This window comes from Myxine glutinosa, unplaced genomic scaffold, assembly GCF_964187855.1.
Source record: "Myxine glutinosa unplaced genomic scaffold, kmMyxGlut1.1 SCAFFOLD_670, whole genome shotgun sequence".
Classification (NCBI taxonomy): Eukaryota; Metazoa; Chordata; class Myxini; order Myxiniformes; family Myxinidae; genus Myxine; species Myxine glutinosa.
The window spans coordinates 26,303-44,753 of record NW_027616765.1 but is presented as its reverse complement, the minus strand read 5'-3'; the positions used below and the strand labels follow the sequence as shown (position 1 = coordinate 44,753).

Here is an 18,451-nt window from a genome sequence, read left to right as displayed (position 1 = left end):
TAATATTTTGGAATGTCATGGTACAGATAACTTCGTGCCTCAGGGTCTCTCTGGTTTAACTGAAACCAAGCTGTAAGTGTTGTACCCCTATGTCGTACAATGGCTTCTTCCTCGTTACCATCCCTGAACACAACAGTCTGCAATTCAGGTAAGTGTACCGCAAGTCTGGTGATGGAATGGGACTGTTTGTGCATTTAAAATTCCATCAATCTCCATGCTGCCTCTGGGGCACTGACATATCTGCAGTCCAAATAGGTCTTTATTTCGTCCACCTCCACTCTCCCGCGCTCTCGAATTTCGATGCTGGCACAGTCATGTCCCTTGTACACATATTTAAATAAGTACTTTATACTTTTTATGCTTGCGCAAACCTCAATGTTGATGTGTGCTCTGTACTTCTTCAGTAAATAAGCATTGAATGGGACCACAAATTGGCAATCAACATCGGTTCCATGAACGGTTATGGTGGGTCCATTTGGGGGACGCTTGTAAAGGGCATAGCCATCTATGCTCGCAAGTGTCTCTGCAGCATACGCTTTTGGAAAGCCTTTACTGCACACTCCATCTTTCACACAAATCGAATGGCAATTTAAAGTGCCACACGGACCATGTATCATGTGAGACTGCACCAAGGAATGGATCTCTGGTGACTCATTTGAATTAGGAATTTGTGCGGAAACAATTCTGTCAATGTCTTCGGCGGTACAAATTTTATCTTCTTGGCACAGCATGAGTAATATGTGGGCATGCGGTAGGCCACGCTTCTGATACTCGACGACGTAGAGAAATGCACGTACTTTGCCCAACACGTGCTTCTTCGTTATATCGTCGATTAACTCTTTTAATTTCAGATGAAACACGCGTGCCACTAAATCTGGTCTGCCTTCAGCTCGTTGGTGTTGTCCAATGTTTTCTTGTATCTCTGTCCATTTTGGATTACACGTGAACGTGATGAAAAGATATGGTTTTCCGAATTTGCGAACAATGGCCATAGCATCTTGGTAGTTCTGCTGCATAGCTCTTGGACTCCTTGCAAAACTCGACGGCAAAATGACGATACGACCGACAGGACGTTGGTTATCAGCAGCAACGTTCTGGACGTGGTCCAGTAGTCCTCTGTATTCCATGGCTCTAAGGGTTTCCTGATTTTGTTTGAAGTATTGCAGTCGATTTGCTTCTGCCTTGCAATATCCGTCGACAACATACTGCTGGAACAATTTCCCCGAAGAATGGATAGTGCTGAATTCATTTCGAATAGCCAGTCGGTAGGCATAGAATTCACGATGAGTTACCTTGTTTCGAACCGCAGTTTGTCGCTGGTGAGGCATGTTTATCATCCATCCAGGCTCGCCATGTGGAAAGAGAATGGGATATGTCATGGGATCAATGTGAGAGGAAAGTGGAGAGAGATTGTGTAAGCCCTGGTCATGCAAATGAACCTGGAAATCCCTGTTTGCAGGTGGTTCACAATCTTGTCCACTAACGAAGACAGCAACAATTTCATCAGCAGTTGGTATGTTGTAACGTCTTTGGTCGTCTGCACACAGTCGACGAAAATGCATTTCCAAGGTAGAAGGGAGGCAATCTTCAAGGACAGCTTTCCTGATTTCTTCCTGTTCACGCTCGAACATAGTCTTGTAACATGTGACAGAAGGATTAACGTCAGATAGTATGTTGTGCAGTTCTGCCATCAATTCTTGCAAACATCTGTGATTCTCAGATCGATTCATACGTTCCTTTGTAGATTGAGCTGTATCCAAAATAAATAATTGTGCAAATTGTGCTTGTTCATGTACATGTGATGGATGTAATGGACCACAGCGATGGTAAATTTGACCGTGGATTTTGAAACAGTACGGTCCATTTCCTGGAGGAGATGAGATCTGAGCACCCATTGATGCAAAAGCTAATGCCGAATTGTAATTCCGGATATTGTCTCGGAAGTTGCGACATTTTCCATCGTCACCCTGATAAAGTTGTTGCAGTCGAGCAGGTACGGCAAATAGTGGAGGCAATTTAACTTTTCCCTTGGAACAACACAGTGTAAATCCATCCCCTTGTCCTGTTGATTCATTTGTGAAATGGTGTGCAGAACAGTACACACATGGTGACGTCATTGGACCGCAATTATGCTCTTGAACAATATTATCGGATACTTCGGCCGGATTCATTATGGCTGCGGTTGTATATGTTTGCTGAGCACTCCAACGTCTTTGTTGCTCAGCATGCCATGCGAGTCTGTGTTGACGTTCATCGACGGTCTCATTCTCACACCTCATCGTTGTTGCAGCAGCATCCTGTGTGAGTCTGTGTTCACGTTCCTCGACTGTCTCGTTCTCCCTCCTCATCGTTGTTGCAGCAGCATCCTGTGCGAGTCTGTGTTCACGTTCCTCGACTGTCTCGTTCTCCCTCCTCATCGTTGTTGCAGCAGCATCCTGTGCGAGTCTGTGTTCACGTTCGTCGAGGGTCTCGTTCTCCCTCCTCATCGTTGTTGCAGCAGCATCCTGTGCGAGTCTGTGTTCACGTTCCTTGACTGTCTCGTTCTCCCTCCTCATCGTTGTTGCAGCAGCATCCTGTGCGAGTCTGTGTTCACGTTCGTCGAGGGTCTTGTTCTCCTGTCACATTCGTTTTCTTGCTGCAACCTGTTCAAGTCTGCATTGACGTTCGTCGACGGACTCGTTCTCCCATCTCATTCGTTTTCTTGCTGCATCCTGTTCAAGTCTGCGTTCTTCATCGACTGTGTCATTCATTTTGGAAATGGAAGTTTCCACGCAACGCATGAATTGTCACGATCGTCAAGAGGAAGTGTCTTGTCATCATCAAATGACAAATAAATTACATTGTGAAAATTAAAGATTTCAAATAAACCTATTTAAAGTGTTTGCGCAAATAACTAATAAATAAAAAAACCAAGAAATATCTCTCGGTAATTTCCTGAACCATATTTTACTTCCGGCTAATAATGTTGAATGAAATAAAAACGAAGAAATATATGTCGTTTTGTGACGACTGTCATCAAAAGTAAAAGTAATATATCTTAACGGAAAAGAAAAAGCGAATTTTAAATATATGTCGACTGTTATTTTAGGCGGTGTATTTTCGTTTATCATCATGGCGCGATTTAAAAAAATATATCTCTGCATTTTCCTCTCCAAAACCTCCTCACACTTTACACACACACCGGCCCATGTTTACATATACACACACACACAAACATATACACCCCCACACACACACACACACACACACACGTACATCGACACACATGCACACACACACACACACACACGTACAGACACATATGCACATATATGCACATTATACACATATATACATCTCCACACACACACACACACACACATACACACACACACAGACATATATATACACATACACATACAACAACAACATGCATTTTAAGGCCATTTTCCCTGCTAGAGTGGGGGTTAGCCTACATACACATACACACACATATATGCACGCGCGCACACACACACACACACACACACACACACACACACACACACACACACACACACACACACACACACACACACACACACACGTCCCACATGTATATATCCCACATCCCACATGTATATACATGTTTAAAGTGTACGTGCCCTTCCCCCCTCCCCCGCCCGGCAACGCTGGGTACTTCTGCTGGTAACTAATAAAATAAAAACGAAGAAATATCTCTCGGTAATTTCATGAAACTCGGTGGAATTGGATGAAATTCGCTCGGTGAATTCACTCGGTTTATTCGGTTCGGCTCGGTTCACTCGGTTTAAAGAAAAAGCGATAATGTCGACATGTTGCCGTCTGTGTCATGTTGGGCGGTGTATGATACATGTTGGGTGGTTGTTGGCGGTTGGGCGGTGATATGGTGTATTTTTAAAAATATATCTCTGCATTTTCCCGCGTTGCTGACACCGAGTCGAAAACCATCAATAAAAATGAAATCAGATGGTGAGTTCGATTGGAGATAAAGGCGTGAGAGAGACTCAAGGAGGCCTTGAAGTTACAGGCGTTTGAGATTTCATTTCGTTCTATAAACGGAAACTTTCATCGGATTTTCTTCCCGTTTTTTTTCAACCGAGTCGAAAACTATGTTAGCGACTGCGAAAAATGAAATGATATATCGAATTAGAATTGAAATAAACCTGTGTGAGAGAGAAAGACAGCACGGGCCTAACTAAACAGGCCTCAAAGCTATTCGAGAAGGAGGAGTGGATGGAGCTACTCTGCAAACCGAGTAAGCCACACCCCCGGACAGACGTCCAACAGACAGACAGACAGACAGAATCACCTACGCCTATTATAATATAGATAGGTGTACTGGAAAGTAATGTCGTATTTTGAGCTGTGTATTCCTCTTTGAAGAGCGATAATACTTTCCGGTACACCAACTACAATGTGTTCAATAAGTGCATGACCTGGGGCCAATCTACGAGCTTTTGGTAGCATTCGTGCTTGGAAATGGAGCATCACATTCCCATGGAATATGCCAAGGAATACTTGAGACAACTCGTAGAAAGTCTGGCTTTTATTCCTCATTCATGGTTGCCCTAAGGCCGAAGCAATACATACCTTCAAAATCTGTTCTGAACTCTCGCAAAAATCTGGTTTAGTTTGCCTGCAATTTGCTGTACCACACGATTGCTATGAGCTACTTGTGCCTGAATGGCAATTTCAAAATATACCATTTGGGAATGGTACTTGTGGTTATGCTGATATAGCTGCAAGTGTCACATCCTGATTGGTTGAACCACGAATCACATCACTGTAAGCAAATATACAGGCAATGGGATGGATATATCAAGATTTGTCATACTCTTGGCTCATACCAACTGGTATTCTTGTCTACATTTATTGACTGGAAATTACAAAAGTCGAGGGGACCCTCACCATGACGGTCCCACCAGTCTGCAAACGGAAAGGTCGCAAAACCTTACGCTGCACGATGAAGTTGGGCAAAAAAGCCACAGGAGGAACTTCCGTGATTGATGCAACAACCAGTGAATACTAGAGCAGAAATACAGGTGTGCAAAAGGAAATGAGAGAGAAAGAGATAAAGCTATTACACTATACATACTTGCAATCTTACATTTAAAATGGCTCACCTACATGTTGCTCACCAAATGCTGGGGAGGGAACAAGCTATATTTATTATGTGTGCAAACTACAAAAAATTGAATTGACAAAAGGGAGACGAGTTAAAAAGCTTAGAGAGAGAGTGGGAAAAGGAAGGAAAGGAAGTTGGTAGGATATATAAGAAAGGAAGGGAAGGGAAAGGGCGTGTATGATGATCGGTGGTGGTTCCAATGCAGCCTCTGGCTACTTGGTTGCATTATGTTCTGGAGACGTGGCGGTGCTGCTGATGCAATGCCCCCTATTACCAGTAAGCTGGCACTCATTTTGCCAACCTCGGAAGGATGACAGGCTGGTTTCAATGGCACAACAGGGGCTTGAACTCAGGAACCTAAGATGTCAAGCCAGCCACCTTAAGCGTTAAGCCAACACCAGGCTTGCTGGGCATGTATGATGTGTGGGGCATAATTGGGTCATGGATGAAGAGGGTTACAGTCAGGCAATGCAATGGAGGACCTTGAGACTGTTAATGTAGCGTTTTGTATGCACAATCAGCAGGTCTTGTTCCTCTGCTTCTCGAGGAACAACTATCGTATCATCATTGATCATCCCAGCTTCTGTGGGAACAAGGACAAACAGAAATGACTTGTCAAAGTCTATCGTACTCAGTATGCAAGTTTAATTGGTGGTTTTAGAATCATCATTAACAAGAACTGCACTCGCAGAGCGCAGTCTCACCTCGTGCGTTCATTCTGAACAAAAATACCATCGTTAAATGAACTTGCTACTATTATGGCCCATATACCTGTATCATCCATGCACCCTATTATGCCACATCCTTTCTTGGGATGGGCTTTGTATGTCATACATATAATTATTCACTCCCATCGAGTCATAGATCGGATATGTGAAGTTTCAGCTTTTTCAGACAAAGATTAAAATCCAACCAATTATGACTGGAATACCACTGCACCGATGACATCATCGTTATCACCCTATGTACCCTATGGGGAGTTGATGACATATGCAAAGTTTCAATTATTTTCGTTGAGCCGTTTCAGAGAAAATGATGTCCATATTCTTTCCCTTCATCCAATATGGCTGCCATACCATGTGATCTATAACATCAGCATGAGCAATAAATATTCTGCATGGGGAGTCCCTCCTATGTTTTAAAGTTTCAGAACGATTGGTCAAGCGGCTGCACAGAAAAGCAATTTTAAAGTGAAAATATATAGATGCGGACACACACACACACACACACACACACACACACACACACACACACACACACACACACACACACACACACACACACACACACACACACACACACACACACACACACACACACACACACACACACACACACACACACACACACACACACACACACACACACACACACACACACACACTGATAGTCTCGCATTCCGGCGAGACTAATTATTATTATTATTATTATTATTATCACGAGAAACACCTGCAGCATAATACAGTACCCCTTCCCTCTGGCATGGGTCAGCAAAACACTTGCACTATGCCATGTGAACAGTGCAAAATTGCAGCTTATCTCCACAGCTGACTTATAAAACACTCTCCCACCACCACCAGGTGCCGCAATACAGTGCACATTTACAGAGATAATTTGCATTGTCCCCCTTACTGAACCGCCACGGTACTAAGACTCTCCACTTGATTGTCACTATCTGTAGTCAGTGGATGGGCTGGATCTGTGAATATGGCACAGGCACGAAGGGCCAAATGGCTTCCTCGTGTTCTCATGCTTCCTTGTATAACTGAAGAAAAACCATCGTGCTTCAATTTTCCTCCAGTTGTTTAAAATCACGTGACATGCAAAGTTTTATTTCAAATGTAACTCATAAAAGTTTATTCTGAATCAACAGGTTGTGGTATCTACCTTTCAAGTAGTTCACTACCCTGCCCCACTTTCCGGCATCAAAAGGGTGGAGCTTTTCCATACCCAGGAAACTGATGTTGTAAATTGGACTGTACACAATTGGCCAGCAATCAGGGGGCACATGCGCCGTGTACAGGTGGGCAGGGTTTGACCTGTGAAGATATCGGCTGATTAGCAACTTTGACAGACAACATATCGTTGAAGAAGAGAAATTAACGAAGGTATTGGTCAATAGAACAGCATCGACTCACCCACTTTCACCGCTCTCTTTTTTGTCGATCACAGAGGAAGCCATTCCACTTCATGAGGTCATAGTCAGGGGCCATAGGCAGTTACAGACTCTCAGGGTCCAGGTAAGGAAGTGAGGTAAACATGCCCTGGGAAAAGCAATTACAATGCAACAAAACGTAAATCCGAAACCCACAAGCTGCTGAGCTTCAGACATCTTGAACCACTGAGCTATCATGACCTTATGCAATCACAGGGTTAAGCACAAAATTAGTATTACAATATCAGAAAGAGAACTGTGCTGAACCTATGTTCTAACAAATAGCATTTTAATCCCCAACTTCATCTTACTATAATTCACCAAATGTCCATCCATTCGTTCGAAGGTACCGCAAAAGCGGCTCAACCGATCGCAACGATATTTTGGGTGGGTATTCCTGGGATCCCTGGGATTAAAATAGGCTACATTGTTTTTCCAATTTTCCAGTTTTTCCAAACACGATGGAATAATATTTACCGATAGGAACAGTGATGTGGCTTTTGTTGAAATTTTACAAATACTGGTTATTCTACGTACCAGGAGAGAGTAAATCGACTCCTGACGAACTCTTCCTATATAAACGTGCGGCTCCGAAGTAACATGGCAGCGTGTGCAAAGCGACTGAGAAACAGGTGTAGCAGCTGCTCCCGTGTTACAGATTCGGCGCGCACTCTTCACACCTATATGTGCGACTGAGAAAGACGTGTAGCGGCCGCTTCCGCTTTGCAGAATTCAATCTTTTTTCAAAATGGGCGTCATGTACTGTTTAGATTTTGATGATTTGCATGTGATATGATTCAACGGATGTTTAGATGAATCGTTTAAAATTTTAAAAGCCTTCAATTTCTGATATTTTGCTGTTTCATTTGGGCCTCCCAATTGAAGCCCCGCCCATAGGGCGGGTTCTGTTGCTGGTGCTTCATATGTAAACTCGGAAAGATTTCCATAATTAGAGAAGTCTCAGCAATCCTGTCTTGGCTCAATCCCTGGCAAGTCCAATTTATGGCCTTAACTGCAGTTTTCGCTCCGCTCGCCCAAGGCTCGGTCCCAGCTCCAACCCGCTTTCGAAGCGACGGCTCCCCCAAGTTGCTTTCCCTGCGAAGCACTACGAGGCAGCAGCGGACAGGATGGGCACCAGTATTACATTCACCGCCACACCAAACAACAACGAGCCCAGTATCTGCCCTCCGGCTCTTTTCCCTTAGCAGAGGGTGAGGGGAAAAGACATATAGGATCAGAATCGCCTCTTGGTACATCTTTGCCCATTGATTGGTGCATTACTGCTTTAGCCCTGAGCACATGGGACCTCCATGATAAATTTGTGCTCAGTCTTGCCTCCCAGCGCGGCATGTGACGTTGCTCCATGATCAACACGAGCCGTGCTAGCGGGACCAGTTACTGGTGCGGAGGCGAATGCCAGGAAGCTGGTACTTGTCGGGGTGAGCGAGCGGAGCGATGAGGTGCCAGCGAGACATTGGGGATGAGGTGGCTAATTAGCGCCTTGTTGTTTGGGTGTTTAACCCGGTACGGAGGGGGACAGTCAGTCTGCCACAGCCACCATTCCCCTTGCCTTTCCTCTCACACTTCTTGGTTGGCGGCGATGTCTGCGATGTGGTTAGATGAGGTCGTGGTTGGGACGAAGTGGTGTTTGTCAGGTTGATCGAAAGAGAAGATTCAGAAACGGGAAGGCTGAGCGGCGGTTGGGATTCCTCACATGAGGAAAGTTACACATTATTCATATTATCTTATTGAAGAGCAAAGAGTTTCCAAAGGGAAGGAACAATTAGTTGTGCATGGAACACAAATCAATATCAGCCACAATCACGAGCTGAAGTAATCACGACCGATGCCTGCGCGAACGATGGATCCATTGGTAGCGCAGCGCGATCGGTCGATAGTGCAAATGCATCGATGGAGCATAACGTATAACACGCATAACACGCGCACACGCACACACACACACGCGCACACACACACACACACACACACACACACACACACACACACACACACACACACACACACACACACACACACACACACACACACACCTCGTGCCAACATCCCTCCATCTCCAGTACCTCCAGGTACATATCTAATTCCACTTTAAACCCATTTCCTGTTACTGCTCCCACTACCTTTCCAGGTAGACCATTCCATGCATGAGCTACTCTCTCCTCAGAGCTGTGTACATAGCCGAGTGTAAATAATGAATAACCAAAGCACTGTCTGCAAAATACGGTTTTCCTTGGTGACGTAACGTTGCATTGCCTTTTCATGAATTGGTAAAAGTCGTCAGATATCAGGAGAGGCGCATGGAACTATGGGTACTACATTACAGTGCTGTACATGAAACTGAAGTGGTTGATAGAGCGTATCGTAAATCATTATCGATCCTTTCACTTGGTAATTTTGGTTCCTTCATGCACAATGAGGCAAATCAAGCAGCTGTTGGAAATGATAAAATATAGCGGTATTTTTAAAAAACTCACTCACCAGAGCAAACTCCAACGAAAGAGCGAGACAACGCCAAAACTCCAGCAAAGTCGAACAACTCGCGCTGCGGAACAGGAAGTGCCTCAATCCTCATGTATAGAGCCGGAAGTGACGATCCTCAAAACAGATAATTGTGTTCTTCTTCTTCCTTAAAGTTTTTGGCGTTTTGAGAGCCGCGAGGCTCTATACACCAGATTGGTGAAAATACACCACGCGCCTGGACATAACTGGTGAAAAGAAAACAAATTATGTTGTTGTTGGTGTTTTGCTGTCATGTAAACATCGTAGGGCAATAGAGGTTGTTTCGTGACGTCAGAAATCAGTGCACACACACGACCCGGCGGCCATATTGGAGTACAAGCGGAGGACAAAGGAAGGTCCATTCACGAATGGTAAAGTAGAAAATTGGTGTTATTATGTGCGTGTGTTTTTTTGTCATGGCCAAACAATCGGAGTCAAAGCTTGTCCCGAACCTTGGGTATGGCTTTACATTGGACACTTTCTCCAGGGAGCAACAATAACAACATGCATTTTAAGACCATTTTCCCTGCTGGAGCGGGAGTTAGCCTTGCGGTCCCCATGACAATCTTCTTCATTTTGCCCTATTTTCTGCATCTCTCCTTGTTAACCCCCTTGCCCGCATTTCTTCTTCGACCATCTCTAGCCAAGTCTTTCTCGGTCTTCCCCGTCCTCTACTTCCTTCTACATTCATTTCCATCACTCTTCTCAACCAGTCACTTTCATCCTTCCTCAACACATGACCAAACCATCTCAACCTGTTCCTCTTCACAGCATCAATCACAGGCTCTATTCCCATCATCTTTCGCAATTCATCATTTGTTTTCCCCTCTCTCAACGACACTCCGCACATCCACCGAACCATTCGCATTTCCACCCGTTCTTTCCCAGGACTTGGCTATGGAGCAACAACAACAACAACAACATGCATTTTAAAGGCCATTTTCCCTGCTAGAGCGGGGGTTAGCCTTGCGGTCCCCATGACAATCTTCTCCATTTTGCCCTATTTTCTGCATCTCTCCTTGTTAACCCCCTTGCCCGCATTTCTTCTTCCACCATCTTTAGCCAAGTCTTTCTCGGTCTTCCCCGTCTTCTACTTCCTTCTACATTCATTTCCATCACACTTCTCAACCAGTCACTTTCATCCTTCCTCAACACATGACCAAACCATCTCAACCTGTTCCTCTTCACAGCATCAATCACAGGCTCTATTCCCATCATCTTTCGCAATTTATCATTTGTCTTCCTCTCTCTCAACGATACTCCGCACATCCGTCGAACCATTCGCATTTCCACCCTTTCCAACCTTCGTTGCTCCTCTACGTTCATTACCCATGTCTCGCTCCCATAAATCATAACACTTCTCACACATGCAGCATACACCTTTCCCTTCAGCTTCAACGACACTCCCCTCATCATCAGCACACCACTCAATTCCCGAAACTTCTTCCATGCACATCTCACTCGAGCAACCGTTGCCGAGTCTGATCCACCTTCTCCATTCAGCATGTCTCCGAGGTAGCAAAATGTTTTCACACCTTCCAGCTTCACGCCATCTCCAAGATCCAACTCAACATTTCCTCAATCTGCAGCTCCCTCTGTGCACACCTTACATTTGAATGTAGCTGCCACACTGGTTAATGACCCTCTCAGACCACTACATTTTTGATGAACCCACTCAGCGCACATTGTACACTGAATGGAGTTCACTCCGACACCCTTCCTACACACAGCACAGGGCCACTTCCCAGTTCTTTCCACCTCACCACATGCTTTACCACTTGCCATCACCTTCGTCTTTCTGATATTCACCTTCAGACCTTTTGTCTCCATACATTCCTTCCACGTGTTCATCTTTTCCTTCAGTCCATCCATACTTTCCGCAATCAACACCAGATCATCTGCATACAACAACTCCCACGGTAAACCCTCCTTTACGTTCTGAGCCAGCACCTCCATCACAGCTACAAATAGTAGTGGTCTTAGTACCGACCCCTGATGCACTCCCACCTTCACCTCAACTCACCACTGTTCCCGTCCTTCGTCCTTACAGCTGTGCACGCTCTTTTGTACATTGCCATCTACTCTGATCAACCATTCCTCCACTCCTAACTTCCTCAATGCCCATGTCACTCCTTCGTGTGGAGCCCTATCGAATGCTTTCTCCAGATCAACAAACCCAAGAAACAACTTCTTCCTCTTCTCCATGTACTTCTCCTGCAACTGCCTCACAATAAAGAGCACGTCTGTCGTTCCTCTTCCTGGCATAAATCCAAACTGCATTTCGTCGATCTTCACCTTCTTCCTTATCCTCCTCTCCAACACCCTTTCCAATACCTTCATTCCATGCTTCAACAACTTTATCGCTCAGTACGAGCCACACTCCAGAGGGTCACCTTTCCCCTTGTATGGAGGGACGAGGGTACTCAGTTCCCAATCCACTGGAATGCGGAATTCTTTCACCACCAGATTACAGATCTCTGTCATTCTCTTCACACCCCAACTTCCTGCTGCCTTCAACATATCTCCCACAACTCTCGTCGGCCCTCCCGCTTTTCTACTCTTCATTGCTTTTATCGCTTCCTCAACTTTCTTCTCAGTTATCTTCTCTGCCCGTCCTAAAACTGGGTTACTCTCTATGTTGCCATCCCATTCATTCTCTGTATTCAACAGCATTTCCATATATCTTTTCCATGTTCCTTTAATTCCATCTGGGTCCACAACGATTTGTCCCACTTCATCCTTCAAGCAACTCACCCCCATCACATCACACCTCTCCTTTGCTATCTGCTTTGCAATCCTGAATACCGCTCTCTGACCCTCTTCCGAATCCAAGCGTTCTCCGAACAGTTTCCAACATGCCTCCTGTGCCTTTGCTACCTCTTTCTTTGCAGCCTTCCTGGCTGCCTTATAACTTTCTTGCTCTGCTTTTTCTGCTCCCGTACCCTTCACCTTCTGCCACTTCTTGAACTTTTTCCTCTTCTCGTCAATCCTCTTTCCAACTTCATCATCCCACCACCATGTTTCCAAGTGCCTCAGTGGTCCTTTTGTCCATCCACATACCTCACCAACGGCTCCCAACAGACTATCTTTCATTGACATCCAACCACTTTCAAGCTCAACCACATCATCCTCTTCCCCTACTCAGCCTCTCTTTTAATGCCTCCCTTACTGTCACCTCTTTCAACCTCCACACATTCATTCTCGGTTGGTACTTCACCCGCCGAGCTCTCCTCGCACCTTTCACCCTTATGTCGCAGACAACCAAGTGGTGCTGTGAAACAGCCTCCTCCCCCGGGATCACCTTTGTGTCCCGGAAGTGCCCCCTATCTCACCTACGCACCATCAGGTAGTCAACGGTTGTCATTGACCCATCTGACGTGTATGTAACAAGCTTATTATCCTCTTTCTGGACCTGAGCATTACAAATCAACAAACCAGCTCCATCAGCAAACTCCGAAATCATTTCACCTTCTCCATTTCTCACACCATATCTGTAACCCCCAAGAACTCCCTCAAAACCGTCCATACTCCTTCCCCCATGCCCATTTAGGTCTCCTCCTACCACAACAACTTCCTCATCTTTCACGTTTTCCATCAGCTTCTCTATCGCACACCAGAACCTGTCCTTCTCTTCATCGCTCCGACCAACCTGCGGAGTATATCCCGAGATGACGCTCACCAAGAGCTTTCCAATCATCATTTTCACCATCAACAACCTATCACTCACTCTAGTCACACTCACCACACTGTCTACAAACTCCTCAGAAAACAGGACACTAACACCATTCACGCCCTCCGGGCACCCTTGCCACACAAACTTGTATTTCTGTCCCTTCCTACCCTTCACCATTCTCACACCACTTCCCTTCCATCTTGTCTTTTGCACACAACATATGTCCACTCTTCTTCTGATCAATACTTCCACCACTTCTCCTGATCTCCCTGTCATTGTCCCGACATTCCATGTCCCAAACCTCAGAAACCGATCTCCACTTCGGTCTGTACCCTGCCCATATGTAGTTGTAATTTTCATGGTTATCTTTTTGAGGCAATGTTATGACCGAATGCCCTTCCTGACGCCAACCCTCGCCTCTTACGACATGCAGGGATACTGTGTACCTATTCTAAACCAGGGTACACACCGGGATATAGATATATACAGACTTTTTTTTTTGGTTTTGTATACAAGATCGAGGCTCGTGAAAGAGCGAACATTAATCACACAGAAAGACAAACAGACACATAAAACAAATAACATCGGGAGCGGTAGACAAGATGGGGAGAGAGGGGGAAGGACACAAACACAACATTTGAGAGCAGGGACCGAGAGACATGGAGACATCGAGAGATCTGTGGGAGGGAGAGGGCTTTGGGGGGGAGGCCTGTGAAGGGGGGGGGGGGGAGAGGTATAAACATATGGACACTGCCAGGACTTCCAGGAAAGAAGTTGGAATTTCAAACAAGGTGGATCTGGGGTGAATTAGTGGGGGTAGAAAAGATCAAGGTTTTGGATGGGGGAAGATGAGATAATAATAATAATAATAATGCATTTATTTTATATAGCGCTTTTCAGGAAGCCCAAAGACGCTTTGACAGAGTGCAAAACATAATGCATAGCAAAACATAAAAACAATTGCAAAAAAAGAAGAATCAATAGGGAAATATTCAAAGCACAAAGGAGGGAGAAGGAGAGGAGATAGTCAGGGGTTAGATGCTGTGGGTTAAATGTTGAATGCAGTGTTGAACAGGTGGGTCTTGAGTGATGTTTTGAATGTGGTGAGTGAGGAGGAGTCTGATGGTGTGAGGTAGCGAGTTCCAGAGGGTGGGAGCAGCGATGGAGAAGGCCCTGTCCCCCCAGGATCTAAATTTGGTCCGGATGGGGGGGTGGTCAGGAGGTTGGTACCAGCAGAGCGGAGGTTGCGGGTGGGAGTGTGTCTGGAGAGGAGGTCAGCCAGGTAGGATGGGGCCAGGTTATGGAGGGCTTTGTAGGTCAAGAGGAGGATTTTGTACTGGATTCTCTGGGAGATGGGGAGCCAGTGAAGCTTGTAAAGGACGGGGGTGATGTGGTCACGGGTCCGGGAATGGGTGAGTAGAAGGGCAGCGGAGTTCTGAATGTATTGGAGTTTATTGGTGATTGTTGAGGGTGAACCATAAAGGAGGTTATTGCAGTAGTCCAGACGGGAAGTGATGAAGGCGTGGATGAGGGTTTCTGCAGCCACGGAGGAGAGGGATGGACGGAGATGGTGGTGAACAGCTGTTTTAAAGACCTGGAGGGAGGAGTGGGATTGAAGGGAGTGTGGGAGTTTGTTCCAGAGGCGGGAGAAAAGAGGAATGAAAGAGTGAAGGTGAGCAGAAAGCCGAGATTTCGGCAGTTTAACCATCAGAGGGTTGCTGGCAGATCTTGTGCGACCTGTAGGAATATTTGGGGGACAGAGCACAGAGAGAGCTGGGGGAGCAAGGCCGGAGAGGAGTCGGTAGAAGACAGAAAGACCACCTACCTGCCTGCGGTGAGTGAGTGAAAGGCCCTCAGAGGTAGCTTCATCGCGGGAGATTCCAATGATTTTGAAAGCTTTGGATTCAACAGCGTGAAGCCGGGCCAGGTGTGAGGCAGGAGCACCAGCCCATAGGGGAGAACAGTATTCCATTGAGCTGCGGAAGAAAGCCTTGTATGTGTTGAGGAGCTCAGGTGTGCCGAGGAAGGACTTCGCACGACGGAGGATGCCCAGTCGGCGACTGGCTTTGGAGGCCAGCTTGGAAATGTGGTTTTCCCAAGAAAGATCATGGCAGATAGTGAGACCCAAAAGCTTGAGCGACAGAACTTCTTGGAGAGGATTGTTGAGAAAGTAGATGGGAGGGTTGTCCAGTCGATCTTTTCGGAGAGATATAGTAAGAGAGTGAGATTTGTCAGGATTGAAAGACATGTTCCACTTGTTTGACCAGTCTGTGATTTTGTCCAGGTCTTCAGAGAGTGAGGAGGCTGCAGACTGCCGATCTGAGGGAAGAGGAATGGAGCGGCAGAGAGTGGAGTCATCAGCAAAGAGATAGAGAGGATTTTCCAGAGAGTCGGAGAGATCATTGATAAAGACCAGAAAAAGCACAGGGCCCAGCACACTGCCTTGGGGAACTCCAGCCTGAACAGGAAGGGGAGATGAGAGAAATCCATTCAGGGCCACACGTTGACTACGACCAGAGAGGAAGTCCGCAAGCCATGCATGGAGATTTCCATGGATTTCCATGGACTTGGCATTTAATATGGAATATTTTTTTTGTGGGGGTGAACTTACTTTTCAAGATGTCTTAGAACCAAAAGTTCATTGGAATTATGTTGAAATTATTCTAGATTTTGTTAATGTGACCTTTAAAAGAAACAAAAACCACATTTGACATTTCGAAGCAAATAAATTGACCCTTGAAAGTGATGTAAACTGATATCGAACTCAATTCACGGACAGTACTGTGTTAAACTTCTGTGCGTTTTCCACAAGTATCTCTTTATTTTGCACATTAGCCAAAAAATTTTTTTAACAAAAACAAAAGTTTAATTACGACTGGGATTACGGACAGTAAAATTTCAGTTCAGTACTTCGTGTAACCCCCACGAGCATTCAGGAGAGCATGTACACGTTGAGGCATGCTGTTCACGAGATTTGCCATGGTTTGGACAGGAATCACTTGCCATGCAGTGACAATAGCCTGCTGCAATTCACGCACAGAGGCAGGCTGCTGGTCCAAGTGGTCGATTTGACGCGTTAATTCTGCCCACAAGTTCTCTATCGGATTCATATCCGGGGACATGGCAGGCCACTCCATATGCTCTACACCACAGTCAGCAAGAAAGTGTTGGATCATGCGAGCACGATGAGGTCGTGTATTGTCATTTTGGAAGACAAAGTTTCCTCGAAAGGCTGCACGAGCAAATGGAAGCAATGTTTCTTCCAGAATGGCCCTGTACTTGAACTGGTTCAGGTTTCCATTCAGAACAACCAGGTCAGTTTTGCCCCCTGCATAAAAAGCAGCCCAAACGGTCACCCCGCCACCTCCAGCTTGGACTCTTGGCACTGTACAATCTTTGTTGTAGGCTTCATGCACTTGTCTGCGCACTCGGACGCGGCCATCTTGACGATAGACCAGAAATCTAGACTCGTCACTGAAGATCACGTGATTCCAGTGTCCTGGCTGCCATTGACGGTGCTCTCTGGCCCACTGCAATCGGCGCTGGCGGTGTTGTCTGGTCAGGCGTGGCTTTCGCAGGGGACGCCTGGCACGATAGCCTACTTGAACCAGTCGTTGGTCGACTAGCCTTCTGGATACAGGCACATTTGTCAGTTGCAGCCACTCAGCCCTAAGCCGATTAGCTGACTTGGTACGGCCATTGCGGACTAACCGGTGCAGCTGGCGATCATCCCTCCTTGTGGTTCTGCGGGGACGTCCTGGTCTCGGTATTGGAGTAGGGACACCCCTCTGAGCATTTCGTGTCAGGATCTTTGACACCTGACCTTGAGTGATGCCATACTGCCGAGCAATAGCACGCTGTTTCATGCCGGAATTTAGTAAAGCCACCACTCCATGACAAACAGCATTGTCGAGTTGATGGACCATCTCCAGAGGAAGCGGCAATAACTTTTTGAGACGTGCAGCAGTTGTTTTCCACTAATACAGAACGCAACAACCCTTGTATACCCGACTGTGAAGCCAATCATCAAATGCACTTGTCCGTACATTTTCCACACCACCTGTGATATAATCCTGTTGTTGACTTTTTGCTGCGACAGACAATCAGTGACATGGTTCTTTTCACAAATAAATCACCAAAGTGTAAAAAAAACTCACCAGATTGATATACTGAGTTAAGAAAGTAAACCCAAGTCAAGAAAAAAAAATATTCCATATTAAATGCCAAGTCTGTATATATATTGTTGCGGATATGAGGACTGTATTTTTTTTTGATTGTGTTGTATCGTGGTAAATTGGTGATGAGTTTGCTTGAGTCTGCGCCTCCTGCCTCCGGAGCTGTGTAAAGGTCAAAAGGGCGTCCCATAATTAGTCCACAAGCATACACGTCAGCCAATCATAGAATACCCCTGTTCGATAGTTATATCTTATTCTGTGTTTTAGGGTAAGGCTGTGTCTCCCATTAATTGAAATACTCCATTGCACCAGTGAAAGAGATAGATTCCCTTCATTCCCACTCCCAAAACTTCATTCCCACTCCCAAAACTTCATTCCCCCTCCCAAAACTTCCATTCCCATTCCCAAAACCTCCCTTCCAATTGCCAACTGCATTTTGGGCGGTTTTCTTCAACCACCATTGGCCACGAGGCAGGGTTGGGGAAGAAAGGCGTGTCTCCACCTCGTCATAGAGGGGAGGAGTGAGCCAGCCCCGAACAACCAACCGAGCACGAGGGGTTTGGTTTGAGAGGGCGGAGGAAGAGCGATCGGGGAGGTTCGCAAAGGTTCAAGGGTGGGGCTATATATAACCCATGAGAGACGCCCCCAAGAGAGATGAGCTTTTACAGAGGAGAGACGAGTACAGAGGAAAGAGCTGGGTCGTCAGAGCAAGAGCGCGTAGAGAGGTCCATGACAAGAGCTGAGTTGGTCGTCAGGGGTGGTCAGTGGTTGCGTTCAGTGGTTGCGTTGAGTGGTTGCGTTGGAGA

The 18,451-nt window shown here is 45.9% G+C and overlaps 1 protein-coding gene across 1 annotated transcript in view; it reads right to left on the bottom strand.

Moving 5' to 3' along the window:
* The window catches only part of HDAC11 (histone deacetylase 11), an 87,444-nt gene extending 77,558 nt beyond the window's left edge, over nt 1-9,886 (bottom strand). Inside the window, exons 1-5 of the mRNA XM_068112978.2 lie at nt 9,777-9,886; nt 7,264-7,389; nt 7,013-7,164; nt 5,608-5,708; nt 4,909-5,025 (exon numbers count right to left, since the gene is read on the bottom strand). Coding sequence (XP_067969079.1) covers nt 4,909-5,025; nt 5,608-5,708; nt 7,013-7,164; nt 7,264-7,307 — 414 coding nt within the window. The 5' untranslated portion in view covers nt 7,308-7,389; nt 9,777-9,886. The remainder of the gene's footprint in view (nt 1-4,908; nt 5,026-5,607; nt 5,709-7,012; nt 7,165-7,263; nt 7,390-9,776) is intronic.
* Nucleotides 9,887-18,451: the final 8,565 nt, after the last annotated feature.